Below are 17251 nucleotides of genomic sequence, written 5' to 3' on the forward strand. Positions count from 1 at the left end.
AGACTCAGTTAATCGGTCATTAAAACCAGCTTCTAAACACAAGAAAGCTCAACAGTGTAGCCAAGATAATGATGAAAAAAAAGATATCTAAATTCTTTATTTAAAACAATAAGGTTCTAAAGTAAATACATTTAGGTAAAAATAGTTATTTAGGTGTAGTTAAAAAGATAAAATAACCTCAGTACAATGTATAATAGTTCAGTACTATATAAATATTATGCCAGATTATTTTATTTCATACTTTCAATCTGGAAGACCCCTTATACCTAAGGTCAAGTACAGCCATTGATAATTTAGAACTTATAACGAGAATGAGAGTAGCCATTCAGAGGCATCTCCATTTGTTAGGCAACTCGTAATGAACTAGCAGAATTGATAATCCACTCAAGCTGAAAATGTGGAGAATGTTTAGTGACATACTGGTATTCAAACCTAAGACTTGGCACACCAACCATTAGATAATGCCCAGTCTAAACTTCTCACTAAATGATTTACTCATAACACACTAATCACATCCCAGTAGAATGTGACTCACTGTTTATATTCAATTTCAATAACGCTGTATCCTCATCATCTTCTTCCACTGCTCCCACAGCACTAGTCGTATCCAATGAGGCCATCTCTTGAATATCTAATGTGCCCACGTTCATCATTTTCTGCATCAACAGTGTGGATTTTCGTTTCAGAGATCTATTTTCTCTGTACCACTGAAAGCAAAAACAAAACATTTACATAAAAGAAAACAAATCAATTCCTTAATTATATTGTACAGGGCATGTGCCATGTTTAGTTGTAGCAAAAGTGCTAGAAACAACACCACTCTAAAGATCTTACATTACATTTCCTTTTGTAGTCAATATGGCCACACATTTACATTTCTTAAGTACTCTAACATAATGAGGAACTTAAACGAAATCTTTGGCATAAGGAAAGCTACATGTTCGTTAAGCCTAATGCTGTATCTTCAGTGGTGTTTCTCCAACCTCAACTTGTCCTACTATCACTAACATTAGTATCCAGGAACTTAAACAGAAAGCTTGAAATACATAAATAATGGTTTCAATTTCCAGACAGAGAACAATGGAACATAAAAGGAGCTACTTGCATCAGATATATCAACTGTTTCAAAATGGCTGAAAGAACTACAGCAAGAAGATAAGTAACACAGGAAAAAGCCAAATTCTCACTGGAGTGAAACAAACAAGAAAAGGACTGATTAGTTTTTTATAGCAGAAACTTTACACAAATCAATAAAAAAAAACCTGAGTAAACTGACCATTCTTCTGTTATTGAAAGTACTTTATTTCTCTTTTATTGTTCCATTTTCAAATCACAATGTGGATAGTTTTGCAACTGTTCCATGATCAACTTTGTCCATTCTTCAACTTACATGTGACTTACCCCTGTTTAATTGTGAATTGTAATACTCCTCACAGTCCTTAGTTAACTAAACTTTGAATTCTTTGTGTGTTTTTTTATAAATTAAGTTGCCTACATACTTCATGAAGCTTTGCAATTCTAGAACATGCTATCTGCGTATACTTTAACAACGCACGCAGAGTTACTGTTCTGTTGTCACGATGAAAAGACTTTGTAAATATCAGTAGACCATGGGATCAGGTAAGAGATGAAAATCATGCCATAATTACAGCAATGTATATAATTTGACTTTATAAGTAAAATAAATGAGGGGACCCATAAACATTAAAATATCCTATTGATCAGCCACTGCTGATAAAGATAAGTGTTAACTCATAACTAGTTAAAGACACAATAGTTTGTTTTGAAAATGTTAAGATTTATCAAATATAACCAAATTTCTATTTAAAAACTTTGCTTGCTCTTATATACATATAAAAAAAACCTTTTATATCGTAAAGTTTCTCAGCCATTTTAACCCGTTTTACAGTTGACAAAGCAGATATGAATGTAAGTGTAATAACACTGAATAATGAAGTCACAAGTTTTTTTAGCATGGCAAAAAGTCAACCATTTTGCAACAGGCTCAATATGATACAAGTTCATCTACACATTTGTACACATTGAGTATTTCTACTATAACTTTTTAAACAGCACATGAATCTTCACAAAATTTTGTAGACTTTTAGTGAAGATTACAAGTATATTGTATACAAAAAATTATATTTTTTACCACAGATTTGTTTGTGAAAACAATCTGTTTCATTACTAGTCTGAGTGCAAAGTTATTTCATGTGTAATCTTTAAAACCTGCAAAATACATTTAAAACATTTCTTTTCAGTAACACTTTATATTTCATCTTATTTTCTATACTCTATATGGGGTCTGTCATTTAACCAATCTCATAACCATTGTAAAAAATTAGGAAATAAAAATTGTTTTTTCCATGCTAGAATGACAACATATTATAACATGAAAATACAAATGTTTAGCCTTAAGTCTCATAATGCCATATATGAAGATATATATTTATTATTATACTGGCCTTCCAGTCATGCCAACCTAACCTTACATAGCTTGTATTGATAGGGTGCACATGCACTCAGGTCACATACCCAGTAATATAAAACTGACCTATAATCTTCTATGTCTTGGCTGTATTTTAGTGGACTAGTATTTTGTAATTTATAGTCACATTTCAATTATTATACATTACATATATGTATATAGATTATTACTATTTAGAAATAAATTAAACATATTTTTTCTTAAAATAAGGAACATTAAATCCATTCTTTTAATATTTACTTTTAAAATAAGAAATTAACTAATATATAATACTAAAGTTTGAATTACAATCTGCAATTTGATTTCACACTTATTGACAAAAATGTATAAAACTGTAGTTCAATAAAATTCCAGATTGCAAGTTAACTGACTCAGTCTTTGAGCCATGATCCACTGTGAAAGTGTTAAAGCAACTTCTGGACTTTTGTCCCAGATTAGAAAGGTCCAAAAGTATTCAATTCATAACTTCTTTGGAATATTCATAACTTCTTTGGAATATTCGCAAAATATTACTGTTAGGTTTTACATATAGTAACACACCTTTGAAGCTCTTTTTATCACTTCATTGCTGGCTTCTGTCTGAATGTCAAGTTGGTTCTTCAGCATTTCATGTTCTTTCCAAGCTTGTTCAACACCTATTATAAATTAATATTATCTTCTGCTCAGAACAAGATACCTACACAAACTAGAACTAAAATAAGCACAAACAAAGTGAGAGATGTTTACTGCTTAAACTCTGGTGACACATACACACAAAAGAAAATATCATATGCAAGTACAGAAAATATTAAAATTTACAGAAATAGCATCCACTTGATGTGAAGATTGCTTATTAAAATTAAATGTCTTTTAATACACCAAACAAATCATAAACATGAGAATTGCTTACATATTTTCTTAACATAATCACATGTAAGAAGGATGAGACAGGCTTTTAATTTTGAATAGATGTGGTTGCTCAAACAAATTGGTTCGGTAAACAAAGGTAACCCTTTGGATACTATAATCAGGTTTATCTGACTTGGTGCAGCAACTGGATTTATCCCATGGTGTCACAAAAATTCCTCATAGTGCAACAATTGGGATACTCATATGTCCTTGAATTTTCCCCCTTAATGCCATGTGCCTGTACACCACTAAACAATATTGCAACTAGTGAATTCAAATACAAAAAAAGTAAGCTAAAAATGATCAAGTTCTAAATATCAGTGATAATTAAAACTTTGAGAACTCACCCAAAACTTAATTATGCATTCAAAAAGTTAAGGGATCTAAATAGTTCCCAGTTAAAACTATCTATCAGGATGAAAAACCTTTATACTAAAAACTGTTTGTGATTAAGCAAAAATACATTTCAACCTGCCTTCTTCAAACTTCTGCACGAGTTCCTCCTTTTGTTCAAGCTTGTTCTTCAAAACTTCGTACTTAAATAAAAATTATGACATGAAAACTATCAATGTTAGAACCAAAAGAAACAAGCTTTGCATATACTGAGTTATCACAATATAAAAGATATACATAAAACTTGCAACTTTATGAAAATATTCTCTTGCCTTTTGTTTAACACTTCTGTTTTCATAAGATCTGAAAATCACTTTGTATAATATTCAAAAATAATATAAGAACTTTAAAATTTTCAAATGTCAAGTATAGTTTAACTTTTACTGTGCAAGTTAATGATGTAATAACTTAGTATATATCTTTAGTAACCATTTTGTTCACTTGATACACTATCTATGCCTCAAACTAAATATAACAATCTGAAAAAACACAGTTCAGAGAGAGTGATTAGCTTTTCACAAAAGATTGGGAAGCAGAAGACCTCACACTACTAAAAGAATTGGTAATCATTCAACATGCAAGAACTATTTGCCAGTGAGTATTTTGAATGCAGGACTTTCATTAATTTAATAGTGAGTTGATATGAAGTTTTGTCTGAAATACAGAAACTTCATTATTCTTTAACTGCTTTGAGAAGTGTATTTCAAAGATCAAATGTGAGATTAATTAATCATTTATAATTCATTTTCTAATGGTATAATGCAAATTACAAAATTAAACGTTAAACTAACAATATCGACACTGTTTATTTGTTTAAAAAATTATGAAAAGTATGCAGTTATTACTATAAAAGCAAATGCTGTCAGCGAATGTTTCATTCTTATTGGTAAGTTGTATTGTTTGTATTTGTAATCAGTAACGTTAAATAACGGTTTAACCTATTTGTGTGGATGTTGGTGGTGATGGGGTCAAAGTGCACATGCCACTATCTATTGCAGAGTGACATTTAACATGATATTATGTATTCATGTTGTTAAAGTTGTCAGTTAAAGTACGTGGAAAATTAGGGGTAATGGATGCACAAATATTCATACAAACTCGTACACATCAGATGTCAATAAAGCAGTACTATATTCTCCTACCATATTCCTTATTCATACAACTTACTAATGACTGATTTCATTTCAAATCTGATATTAACTTTTATGAAACACTTGATGATTTGTTTGTTTTGAATTTCTAGTAAAACCACATGAAAGCTACCTGCACTAGCCATCCCTAATTTAGTAGTAAAAGACTAGAGAGAAGACAGCTAGTCATCACCATCCACTGATAAACTCTTGGACTACTCTTTTATAAACAAATAGTGCAATTGTTTATCATATTATAATGCACCCACGGCTGAAAGAGCAAGCATGCTTGGTGTGACATGGATTTGAACCCGTAACCCTCAGACTAAGAGTCGAGCATCCTAACCACCTGATGAAAATCCATGAACAGAATAGATTTTGTTCATGTGCAACTTAATTAAAACAATCAATTGCCTACAAGTAGTAATTAAACTAATTAGTGACACTTAAACTAATCACTTAATTGGAAACCAGTGTTTCTAATTAATCCTGTTCTTGATTATTCCAACAACCAATTAATAAAAACTACAAATAAATCAGCTGTTACAAAACTAATCCACTAATTAAAAAGTGCTATTCACCTTATGGTAATGGAAGTCACATTAATAAATTCCAGGTCATTTAATAATGAGTTTATTTTTAATATGAACATCATGCAGTTTCCTATGGACAATACTAAATCATCTTAGCCTTCATTCACGTACACTGTGTAACTAGCATAGCATGTTAGTAATGAACCAAGTTAGACTATATTAACGATTAATCAATTTAACGTAAATCATGCTAAAATTTACAAGTTAACAAAGTATGCAAATGACTAGCTAAATTAATTAACAAAGTATGCTAATGACTAGCTAAATTAATTAACAAAGTATGCTAATGACTAACCAAATGCTAAAGGAAAGCTATTAATACCTGTTTCACGCTTCCTTGATATCTTTTCTCAAGTCCTTCATAGTCACTGATAACTGCAGGAGAAAAACAATGGTCTCAAAAATCACACAAAATTCAGTAGATTATCAGAAGATAAGCTTTCTATTTTTCAAACATGGTCATGGAATAAGTTGCTGTCACCTTACATAAGTTTAAAAGTGTAATTGATAATTCCATGAAAAATAAAGTGTGGGTTTTCTGAAGGAATAATCTTTATTGGCTCTATGTTATAATGATGTATCCTTCATCTTTTCCACATAAGCAGACCTGGAAAGTAAGACAACCAATTACACTGTCATTCCAACATTGCAAGTTCTTATAAATTATGAGACATTGAGAATCCTCGACTCTAACTGCTAACATTCCTCAACATGCAAAAACTATAATTTTCTTGTCCAGAAAATGTATTTCTGAAAGATATTCCCTAGTGTACACAAGATTAGTGACTATATTTCATTACTGTCCTATAAAAACAAACTTTCATTACACATGCCACAAACCTTTCATATCCCCCTACTGGAATCAAATGATTCTAACATGTTCCTTATGTAAATCATTGTGCATCACCTCTTAACCAATAGCAGCATGATAGCCTCATAACACACATGCAATTTGCTCTACACTCCTCTATCAAATTATCACTTTAGAGTTTGGAAGATGATGGAAACACCAGAAGGAAGTAGGGAGGAAGGGTGGGTGGTGTGAAAAGAGGAAAGTCTCTATCAAAAATACATTTTCAGTATAGCAAAATTATAAAATTCAATATAGTACCTCCCATCACTCAAAAGACCAGCTAAAATTTCACACTGATTAAGAGAAGAGACTGGTACAAGGGAAAAACAGACATATCCCCAAAAGGTATCCAAAGGATACCCCCCATAGATGAGAGTCAGATCTGAACTGGGGAACTGCATCACTTTTGATCCAGGTGTATTCTTCACCTAAGAGAAAATTGTTAAAAAGCAGAGCAGAAAACAATAGAAGCACATCCTAGTGAGAGAAAATGTGGTAAGAAAGTGATCCTAACCTAAGAAAGACGTAGTAACCCAATCCTACAATAAGCAAGTGGATTATTGAGGATGTGTCCCACAGTGTAGAGTGGCTAGAACACTGCATACTGTACTTAGCAAGTCAACTACATCCAAAACCACTTTACTGAGTATTAACATCCACATGAGGGTAGAATGAGAATCATAAAGTCTTCATCTCAAACCTAAGAACCAGGAAATGTAGAACTACTCCAATTCCTGGATACTACACAGGATTAGTTCTGAGCTATCAACCCAGAAGACTGACATCCAGTACTGAAAAGAAATCTATCACATGCAATCAACACCCATGACTGAAACAGGCTGTGACAATCCAAAAGGCAATAACATTCATGTAACAAGAGAATGAGGAAGATTCATGGACAGAACCAAAATAGTCCAATTTATCTTTACTGTGATCCACAACATAGGAGAAACTGAGGGGCAAAGAGAGACAACCCAAAACTTGTGTGAGGATTTGTGTTGATTTGTTTACTTGAAACTGAAAACTAGCCCTTGGGTACCAAAACATTGACGTGAGGGTAGGAAGAGGGTTCCCAACCAAAGGGGTGAAGTGCATTTTGACATCTTACTCTTTTATACATTTTATTGCAAAAAAGACAATATTATGCCATTTATGCTGGCAGAAAACCACTACCTACTCTGACCCAAATGGTTATAGCAATCTTATAAGGAACCCATCTAGCAGGTAGCCTCCATGGTCAACCACCCCAGTGGCTTTTAACTGGTAAGTGGTAAGGACTCCCATACTCCACTAGAAGAAAGGGGTTGGGAATACACTTGATAGCCCAGAGGAACACAGACACCCAAGCCAGTGCAATGAGTTATCGCAAAACCTTATTTTGAAAAATAGACCATACCAATTTGTTCAATTAAGGCATGGCAGGGATAGGCAGAAATCCCTTTCTGCTTTACCCATAAAGTTCATGGGTTATACAGTTTAGAAAGGAACAATTTATGAGGCAAATATCACAAAGTATTCAACTACAAAGGATCTTGTGAAACACCCATCTCAAAGGTGAGCATGCAGAACCATGGAAATGAATGTGCTATTCAATATGGTGTACAGTGTGGATTTAGAGTTAAAGAACACCTGGCCAAGCACCATTCCAAAGAGTGGAATCCAAGTAATAAAGACATAAAAACTGGACCCCTGGAAGAAATAAAGTATTAAGAAAAACTTACCCAGTGTCAGAGTCACACCAAAGATTGGAGTATAGTTAGAGGTAGGAAAAGGTGAGGTGTCAGATTTGACAAGAGCTGACAGCACAGTACAGAGTACATTGGAAAGGGAACAAGGAGGAATAAGCCAAGTGGATCAAACAACAAACCCAATTGGAAAGTACAAAAGAAGAGATCTTTGGACAAAGAGGACTACCAAGGAACAATGAGACAGGAATTAAGTACAGATGAAAAACAAAAGGAGGGAAAATAAAAGGAAATGAGGATTCACCCTCATAAGCCATTGATTTGGAATGATTTGGATATAGGAGAAGATAGGTATAATGGTAAATGGATGGCAAATAAGTCAGATAGTTGATGCCCACAGGCCAGAAGAAGAAGGAAATAGGCCTTAAAAGACAAAACAAAGAACATGAGGATATGGGTTCAAACAGAGGTAAGGTGAGGGATGAGAGAACCACACTAATATTCCCATATGGAAGAGCAGATCACCAAGGAGTTGGCACATCTGGAAAGAACAATTAATATGGCAAGAAAGGGTACAAGATATATCCTGCATGATGGGAAAAATGAAAAGTATGGAATAAGACAGTTTAGTAACCTGAAATTGAGGTAAAAAAGCCATGAAAGAAATTTGGAGACACTAGCAACAGGAAATCTCCAAGCCTGAACCCATGTGCAAAAGAACTTTTACTTTCACTGATTCCCTTCCATGGAGGAAGGACTGGGCCAAATGATAAGCTATATGACAGGAGGAACCAAATCTTCTTGCCAAGAACCAAACAAAAGTCAGGCATAAAGATGAGAGTTGACAGGAGTTGAAGAAAGAAGTCAGATAAAAAGAAACATAGTACTGGAGGGAGTAACTGTAGGTGGAGTAAATAAGGAAACCATTGTTGAGCTCATGAGTAGGGAGCAATCAGAAGGACCTGGCTTGAAGTAGCATGGATATGGGAAACTACCTGATGAAGTAATCAGATAGGAAGAAAAACATAGGAATTTTGTTTCCAATCTATCTATAGCCAAAGTACAATGATGAGGAACAGGAACCAAAAGAGAGGTATTTTACTATTGATAGTGGTGGCAAAAGCATCAATGTAAGGAAAACATAAGGATAAAGGGACCACTCCCTAATATAAATCTTGTCAGGGAAGAGATGATACACCACAAAGTTGAAAGCACCTGGGAAATGAAATTAAATAAATGTGTTGCATGTGGGCCCAATATAGGAGATTCAACATGCTAAAACAGAAGGATCTCAACCAGATGCCACCTTCATGATTGATATAAGCCACCACTGTACAACTGTCAGAATGGATCATTACCAGACAAAGTTTGACAATGGCAAGAAAGTGATCTAAAGCCTGATGAAGAGTTGGCATCTCTTGGGCATTGATATGCAAATACTGGTGATCAATCCATGCACCCTAGTTCTAAAGTGATGTCTCCATAAATGGACAAAAGTTTAGAGGAAAAGCAGAACACCCACTGATGTGCAAATCTTGCAACCACCAAAAAAAGATCATATACAAAGGAAGGAGCATGCAAGGCATCCAGAGTAAGGTTTCATTAATCATGCAGAGTCCACTGAAAGGAGCAAGTGTGCATGGCCAAAGGGAATTAACAGTGTTATTAAAGACCACATCCCTAAATGAGACAGAAACTCAGGTGCTGAAAGTGATAAAGCAGACAGGATGTGCCAAATGGATAATTCCAAAGAATGGAGTCTCAGAGCAGAAGAATAAGACAGATTGAAATGAGCATTGAAAAAACACTTAAACACCCAAGATATTGGGTAGGCTGTAAGAACTTTTGTAATTTGATCAACCAGCCAACCCAAACAGCTTCAAAAGGAACTGACAAGTATGACTGGCTGACTCCTGTTTACAATGAAGAAGTAGCCAGCTGTTCAAGTAAAAATGGAAATGTAACTCAAGATCACGAAGATGAAGAGCAAAAGCTCATGCCACCCAACAGAAAACATAAGAATATGAAGCCAGCCCAAAGGGCAAGACCCAAAATTGATATATAACACCCAAATGAAAACAATATGAAGCCAGCCCAAAGGGTAAGACCCAAAATTGATATACCACCCAAAAGAAAACAAGAATATGAAGCTAGCCCAAAGGGTAAGACCCAAAATTAATACACCACCCCTCAATAGATGAACCTGAAGGACAAGACCATTCCAAGATAGGAACATGCAGATTAGTACTGGAGACATCCACAGACTTAGAGAAAAAGCCAACCAAGACTAAAGTAGGACTCCATGGTGAAACATTGAAACAAAACAGATGATGCAGATCAGTCAATGACAGTTATCCAATTCCTGGTCTTTTTGGGAACAATAAACAGGCAGGAGTAAAACCCTGGAGAATGATGTGGAACAGGTTCCACATCCACAGCCTGTTGGATGAAAAGGTCTGTAATACCTCAAACAGAAGTTTACAAGTTAGAAGATCCTGAGGGAAATGGAAGAGATACCTGGGACAAAGGAGGTGGGGTGAGAAACAAGATTTCAAATCCCTCTGACAAAACTCAAAGAACCCAAATATCTGAGATGAAAGGATGCTACTGATGAACAAAGGCCACAAGATGAGTTCCCACAAAATTGGGAACTGTTGGTTGCACATATTGTGTTGTAAGGAAAAATAGCAAGCTGTAGCACTGTGAAGAGGAGGGACAAGTTAGGAATGAGAAGAGGAAAAACAGGAAACTGAAATCAGTTCAACACTTGTCTTTGACTTATATAAATGTGTAACTAGATGAAAGATTATAGACTGTTGCTGAACAGATGTCACCCAAGATACCAAAAATTCTGAGAATGTATAAAAGACGAACCATCTTAAAAACAGCCATACTCAAATCCTGAAGATAAGAAACAGGTAAATGGGCTCTAAATAAAAGAATATAATGACCTAAAAAGGTCCAACAACAACAAAAAACCATGTCCATAAAGCCAGACTGGAAAATAAATGAGATAAGGTGGATGTAAAAATGGAGGATGTTCCCAGGAAACCTCTCATTATTTACATGAACAACCTCAGAAATCAAATGGGCAAAATCAGACCCAAGAGCTGTTGGTCAACTGATCCAATGCCCATAGAGGACAGGGCATCCTGAGACCATCCCCCAACTGAGAGGTGCATTGGTTGGCATGAATCCAAATATCAAGAGATATGGTTGGAAAGTATGTTCATGCAGTAACAAAGGATGCAGATCATCAAATATATATAAGCAAGGGATAAAACATCACATACCTGAGAAATAAAGTCCAAAAATACAACAGACAGCTGAACAGAATCCTGAGGGAAGATATGAGAAGGCACTGCAAAATCAGGAGGTGGAAACAAGTGGTCAAAGCTCTCACCAATCTAACCACATTTCACAGGTTCTGGAGAGAGAGGGGAAATGTCTTGAGATAAAGGTTGACTCAAATAACATTCAATCTCCAATAAACATTAATAAATCTCCCATTGGGTTACTAGCAAATAGTGACATTAGGTTTGGAATTCACATTGATGTGGTTGACAAAATTGTTTAAATAAAATAAGAATTGCACCCAAAATAAGTGCAAGTGAATTTAAATAATTTCACACAAAAAAGAGTATATTAATTTAAACCACTTTAAGAAAAATACAATCTCAATCACTAAACAATACAAAAAAACGTGAATACAAGCACTGACAAACAAGAAATGACAGTTCAGCAGAAGTGCATAGAGAAGTCACATGCATCACCTGAGTATACTGTGCTCCTATTGGTGGATAGGTGACACATGGCAATATGCATAAGAAATGCTGGAATAGGTGGTGCAGAAAGCTTAAGACATGAGTAATAATAAGTTGCTTTACAGTGGGCAGCAATGAAAGAGAATAGCTAATCTTGCAAGACAAGGGAAGTATTGTATCACAAAAATAAACACCAAATATTCGCTCAAATATCCATCAACTGTTGCAAAATCAGAGCCATTATCATTCTATACAGTAATTTATTGCACAGAGTTATCACCATGTTTAAATTACACAAGTAGTACAGCTGATAATGTCTCACCTATCTTAAATTTTAATCATCTAGCTACTAACTTGTTCTTATACGTATCATTCATATTAATAAACCCTGAACATGCTTTTGCCTGTTACATTACTCAGTGCAAATAAATAATTAAAGAAAACTGGGTGAAATGACTTGATTTTATGTAAAAGAGAAAAAACTTTTCAAACAAGTAAATGTAGGGCTGGCTAGTACCATTCCTTCAACAAGAGGATAGTGTAAACAGCACTTGTATCATAACAGCACAGGCACTGAGTGTAGTGGAATGTTGACACGCAAAATAAACTTAATTATGAATAAATAATTATATAAGTTGCTCTACGTGAATTCTTGTCTGTGTTATTATGTATGGATGATGCAAATACTAACCCTATTATCTTGTTTGCAATGAGTATGTATGAATGACTAGTACTTGCTGTCTAAATAAATCTTTTACATTTACACAATTTTTATAAACTTTACTGAAGCTGTTAATGGCTTCCATTTTAAAAATGCAATCCAAATGTATATTTCAGCATTATCTTCAGGAATTATTTGCAAGACATTTTTTTTCTCCCATCATGCAATATTGCATTGCTTTTATATTTGTGTCATTCTTTAACCAACCCTTACATTACATCAAGCCAAATATCACTGCATGGACATGATGGTTCTTCATCACTGTGTCAATACTCCTTTTTGTGTTATTTATAGTGATTATTTAATATTTAAAGCTGTGTTATCACAACATGGGGCTAAAATTGTTTTTTTTTTCCTTAAAACTTATTTGGGTTTTGCTACAGCCAAGTCTCCTATTTTTTTCCTTAAATAACTTACATATTCTTGTAAACTGTACTTTAAATTCCCTTTAGATTAACCAGTATAAATACTATCACGATCACATTATAGTTTGTAAATCCCAGTTTTATATCCTTATTCTGTCATATCCTTGGTATTTCCCAATATTTCTTTAAGCTTATTTATAGCTTTAAAAACTGGAAAAAAGTTCTGTTGTTTTTTAAGAGCTTTAAATAACTGATTTGTTATACCTGGATTATATTGTAAACTTTGTTTCTATTTTTGTTTTTGTTATAAAAAAAATTAACTTTATTTTTTATTATTCAAGTTAAACTTTTGTTATATTTCTTGAATGCTCTATCTACTACATTGGGTTCACACCCTCTGTCACTTAAGTCTTCCTTTCTTAACATATTTTTAAACTCTGTAAACTTGTGTATAAAATGCAGAAATTTTTTGCACTTCTACATGACATGATTCAACAGTTTATAAACTCATAAATACAAAATTTTGATTTTAATTATTTATTAAATTTGTTTTAATGATTTTGTAGGATTTATATCAGACATTCTTACACCTACTTCCTTTTTCAGTTGTGACACAGTAGCTCCGAGAAACATTCCAAGTTTTTCCTTCAAGTTCAAACATTTAGCTTGTAGCTACATTTCTTGACTAATTTGTTAGCCATAGCTACTGAGGATTCCCTCTTGTTTAAAATGGATTTTTTTTACTTTTTTTTAATAAAGTGTTTTAATAGAGATAGGAAGATTGTATTTATAACTAAACTCTAAGTACAAGTTTCCAACTGTAATATTGACTGGTAATTTCTATATCTCAGAATGGCTGGTGTGGGTATTAACACTTTTATTGATAAGGAGAGAACAGCATTTCGATATTCTTGAACCCAACGATGACCTAGGAAGGTCGAAATGTTCTCTCCTTTTCAATAAAAGTATTAATAACTGGTTATACCAGCCGTTCTAAGATACATTTTTATTTGAAGTGGATTTCTTGTCATCAAGACTGGTAATTCCTGTTTCACCCTGTACTTAAATTTGTGAAATGGGTGTCAAATTTCTGTAATAGAGCCAACTTCAAGGGGTAATAACAACATCATTTACACTGCAATTATGATTTTTTTTAAAATTACTACTTGTTATTGATAATACTTGTAAAAGCAGATACTCCATTTGAAACTCTGGCACCTCAGTGAAACTAGTTGACATCACTGTTTTGGTTTTTGAATTCTCATGTAATATACAAAGAAGTTGAAGAAATTCAAACATTTTAGAATAATATTTACAGAACTCGTGACTAAGTGATTACAGAGATACTGTTATAAAAGCTTTGATAACCTATTGAGATATTTAAAACATTTTGACAAACAATCCATGATATTCCTACACAGACAGTACTGCCACCTGCCAGATACTTGAAATAAAAAGTCAACTAAGGTCAACAGTAATTACTGGGACTATGTTTAGTGCTGATGGTATTTTGAACAACTTGGTAACCATGAATGTTATTGTTCTAAATACTTATATTATCTCTGACCCTTCTCTTTCCAAGAAAAAAACAAGAAATTTCATTATGTCTAACTCCAGAATAATCCTAGCAGCCTCCTTTTGAACCCTCTACAATAACAATGTCCTTTCCAGAATTGCCAAAAATTATCAAGGCAAAACCAGTGACAAATGCAAGAAAATCATAGCTTGTTTGAGACTCACTGTTAACATTCATAGAGATACAAACTAAAATTCTGTTAATCACTGGAAACAGAAAACTGGTTTAGAAGTTGTGTCAATCAATATCCATGGGTTTCCTTTTTTTCACTCACATAACCTAGATGATTCTTATTACAATTATGCATGTAAAATTAACATTCTGATAATGTCCATAACCCTATTCTTAGTTGGTTGCCCCACTTACAAGCCAATCTAATTAAACCTCTATAGAAAAATGACAGAATCCTTATAATGGCTAACCAGATCTAAGAATTTTAGACAGTTAACCAGTTTCATAACATTGTCCCTATCAACATCATTAATGTAATTGAAGAATGGTCCTAACACAGATCCACATTAATATAGCTACATTTTGATTCTCCTACCAAGAAAACCTTCAACTCACTTAAACTTGTCACAAACTCTCATTGAAGTTATCTTTTTATTTTCTTACTGTTTTTGTTTTCTTCCAATTTCTAAGGTTATATCAGAATATCCAAACAGATGGCTAAATGGTGGAACAAAAATGTTGGAAATGCATCACAAATATGCGAGCCTCTCAGATTTTTGTAGGTTAAAGAAATTGAGAATTTCCATAAATTCTATTTTTAAAGGAGATAAGAGTTGCTCTGACAACTTTTGTCCAAACAATTTAATTTCTGTAATGGGAAAAACTATAAAATCTGATGAAAAAAATTATAAAAATAATTTTGTATATTTTTTTTCTTATAGCAAAACCAGATCAGGCTATCTGCTGAGTTCACCAAGGGGAATCAAACCCCTGATTTTAGCGTTGCAAATCCGTAGACTTACAGCTGTACCAGCGGGGGATGAAAAAATTAGAAAAAATAGAGTCAATACACAAAGAAAAAATCTTCCCATTTCAATATGTTAATTTTTTTCTTAGAGGAAGCTGCTTTATAACTTAGTGATGAAAAAGGTTTTATGCTGATTCATCAGCAAGTCTCAAAGCTCATAAAGCTAACAACAAAAACTGTTTTGTTTGTAATGTGTTACTAAGATAACATGATGATCTGGAACAGATAGGCTAAGCATAAATTAAAACAGTTTCCTTTTTTTTAACAGAGTAATTAACTTACAGAATGAGTTGCTGTTGACTTGAGTGAAGGCTGGCACTTTCCAAGCATTTAATAGAAAAATATAGATTGTCGAGTTTATTATTATCCTTTTTAAGATTTACTTTTCTCCTGGGTGGACTTCTACCTAAGAAAGGAGGGTACTGAGTTATTGGAAAAAGTTCAGTAATGGAATGGCAATGTTAAGATGTCTTATTGTTTTGACTGAACAAATACAATATATTTCTTTTTTTATTGTTAAGCATAGAGCTACAAAACAGTTCATCTCTGCTGTGCCCAATACAAACAGATAATGAAACATTGTTTTGGGCATTACAAGCCATCATAATTTTCATAGATTTATTGGTGAGCTGATGGCTGTGCATGGTCAAGTATGAAGGGTTAAACATAGACATAACTGAATTATAAATTTAAAAAGGCATTTATCGGTCTTACGTTTTTCATTATTAATATTATAAATATCTTGTAATGTGGACTTACAATTTACATCACTTAGGTATTTATCTTATACACACATATACGTTCTCTTTAAAGTTCTACACCTTAACCCTACTTTTGTAACTAACAGTAATAAAGCTGTACTTCATAATTATAACGTAATAAGACAACTAACAGTATTACTAATAGCATTAGTAGTATTAAAATTGCCAGACTGAGTAAAACTTTCCAAAGAGGCGTAATTATAAGTGTAAATATATATACTTTATTTGAATAAATCATTGACAATGACATAATAAAAGATTATTCATGAACAAACTACCTTTTTGTGAAAGTAGTCTTAATTTTCGTAATTTTTCTTCTGTCACTTCACATTTCTCCTTCCAAAATATTTCTTCACTTTTTTCTGAAGAAATATTATCACTAACAGGAGACGATACACTTTCTTTACACGAAGTTTCACTCATTTTGATCAACTTTAGTTTTACCAATGCTAGTTAACTTAATACGCCTCCATGCCTCGCCCTTGAGAAATGAAAAAGAAAATTGTGAACCTTAAAACCCTATTGACAACAAATGAAAACATAATATTACTCGGAAATCTACATATATTACGTGATTACAAACACATTAAATTAAAATTATCAAAATGTTTCAAAGGAAGGCAAAAATAAATAAATTATTTTTAGCTGTTTTATCCTTTTTGCTGTTTTAATTAATGTAATCATAAAATAACTGTCGTGTCATACAAAAGAAACGTAATATAAATATTTTAAGAAATGATAGTACCTTGCATATAATTTAAGATATTTATTTTGATATCTTTATTGTTCCATTTATTTCTTTGTATCACGTATTTACAATTTTAAATAAGTAATTGTACCAATAATCATAATAAAAAAAACGATTCGGCCAAAAAAGGATTGAATGTGTAACTTAAAGGAATGAAATCAAAATTGGCGGCCAAAACGATGGCTACATTTATGGTATTGATAAGGATTTTACCTCAAATATTTTTTCATTAGTTAGCTAGGCCGCATTTTACGTTCAACTTGGGCCTTGATGATGGGTGAAACACAATACGCAGGCAACAAAAAAG

General features: G+C 33.2%; 1 protein-coding gene across 13 annotated transcripts in view; it reads right to left on the bottom strand.

Moving 5' to 3' along the window:
• Positions 1-16700, bottom strand: part of LOC143257407 (uncharacterized) — a 32822-nt gene extending 16122 nt beyond the window's left edge. For 11 of the 13 annotated variants that reach the window (XM_076516034.1, XM_076516029.1, XM_076516030.1 and 8 more), the window contains exons 1-5: positions 16475-16700; positions 5815-5867; positions 3852-3912; positions 3029-3123; positions 536-707 (exon numbers count right to left, since the gene is read on the bottom strand). In XM_076516034.1, the coding sequence (XP_076372149.1) occupies positions 536-707; positions 3029-3123; positions 3852-3912; positions 5815-5867; positions 16475-16619 (526 nt within the window). In that variant the 5' untranslated portion in view covers positions 16620-16700. The remainder of the gene's footprint in view (positions 1-535; positions 708-3028; positions 3124-3851; positions 3913-5814; positions 5868-16474) is intronic. The other 2 variants (XM_076516033.1, XM_076516031.1) reach the window with 1 other exon arrangement.
• Between the last annotated feature and the right edge of the window lie 551 nt (positions 16701-17251).

The sequence above is a fragment of the Tachypleus tridentatus genome, chromosome 7, assembly GCF_004210375.1.
Source record: "Tachypleus tridentatus isolate NWPU-2018 chromosome 7, ASM421037v1, whole genome shotgun sequence".
In the NCBI taxonomy this organism is placed as follows: Eukaryota; Metazoa; Arthropoda; class Merostomata; order Xiphosura; family Limulidae; genus Tachypleus; species Tachypleus tridentatus.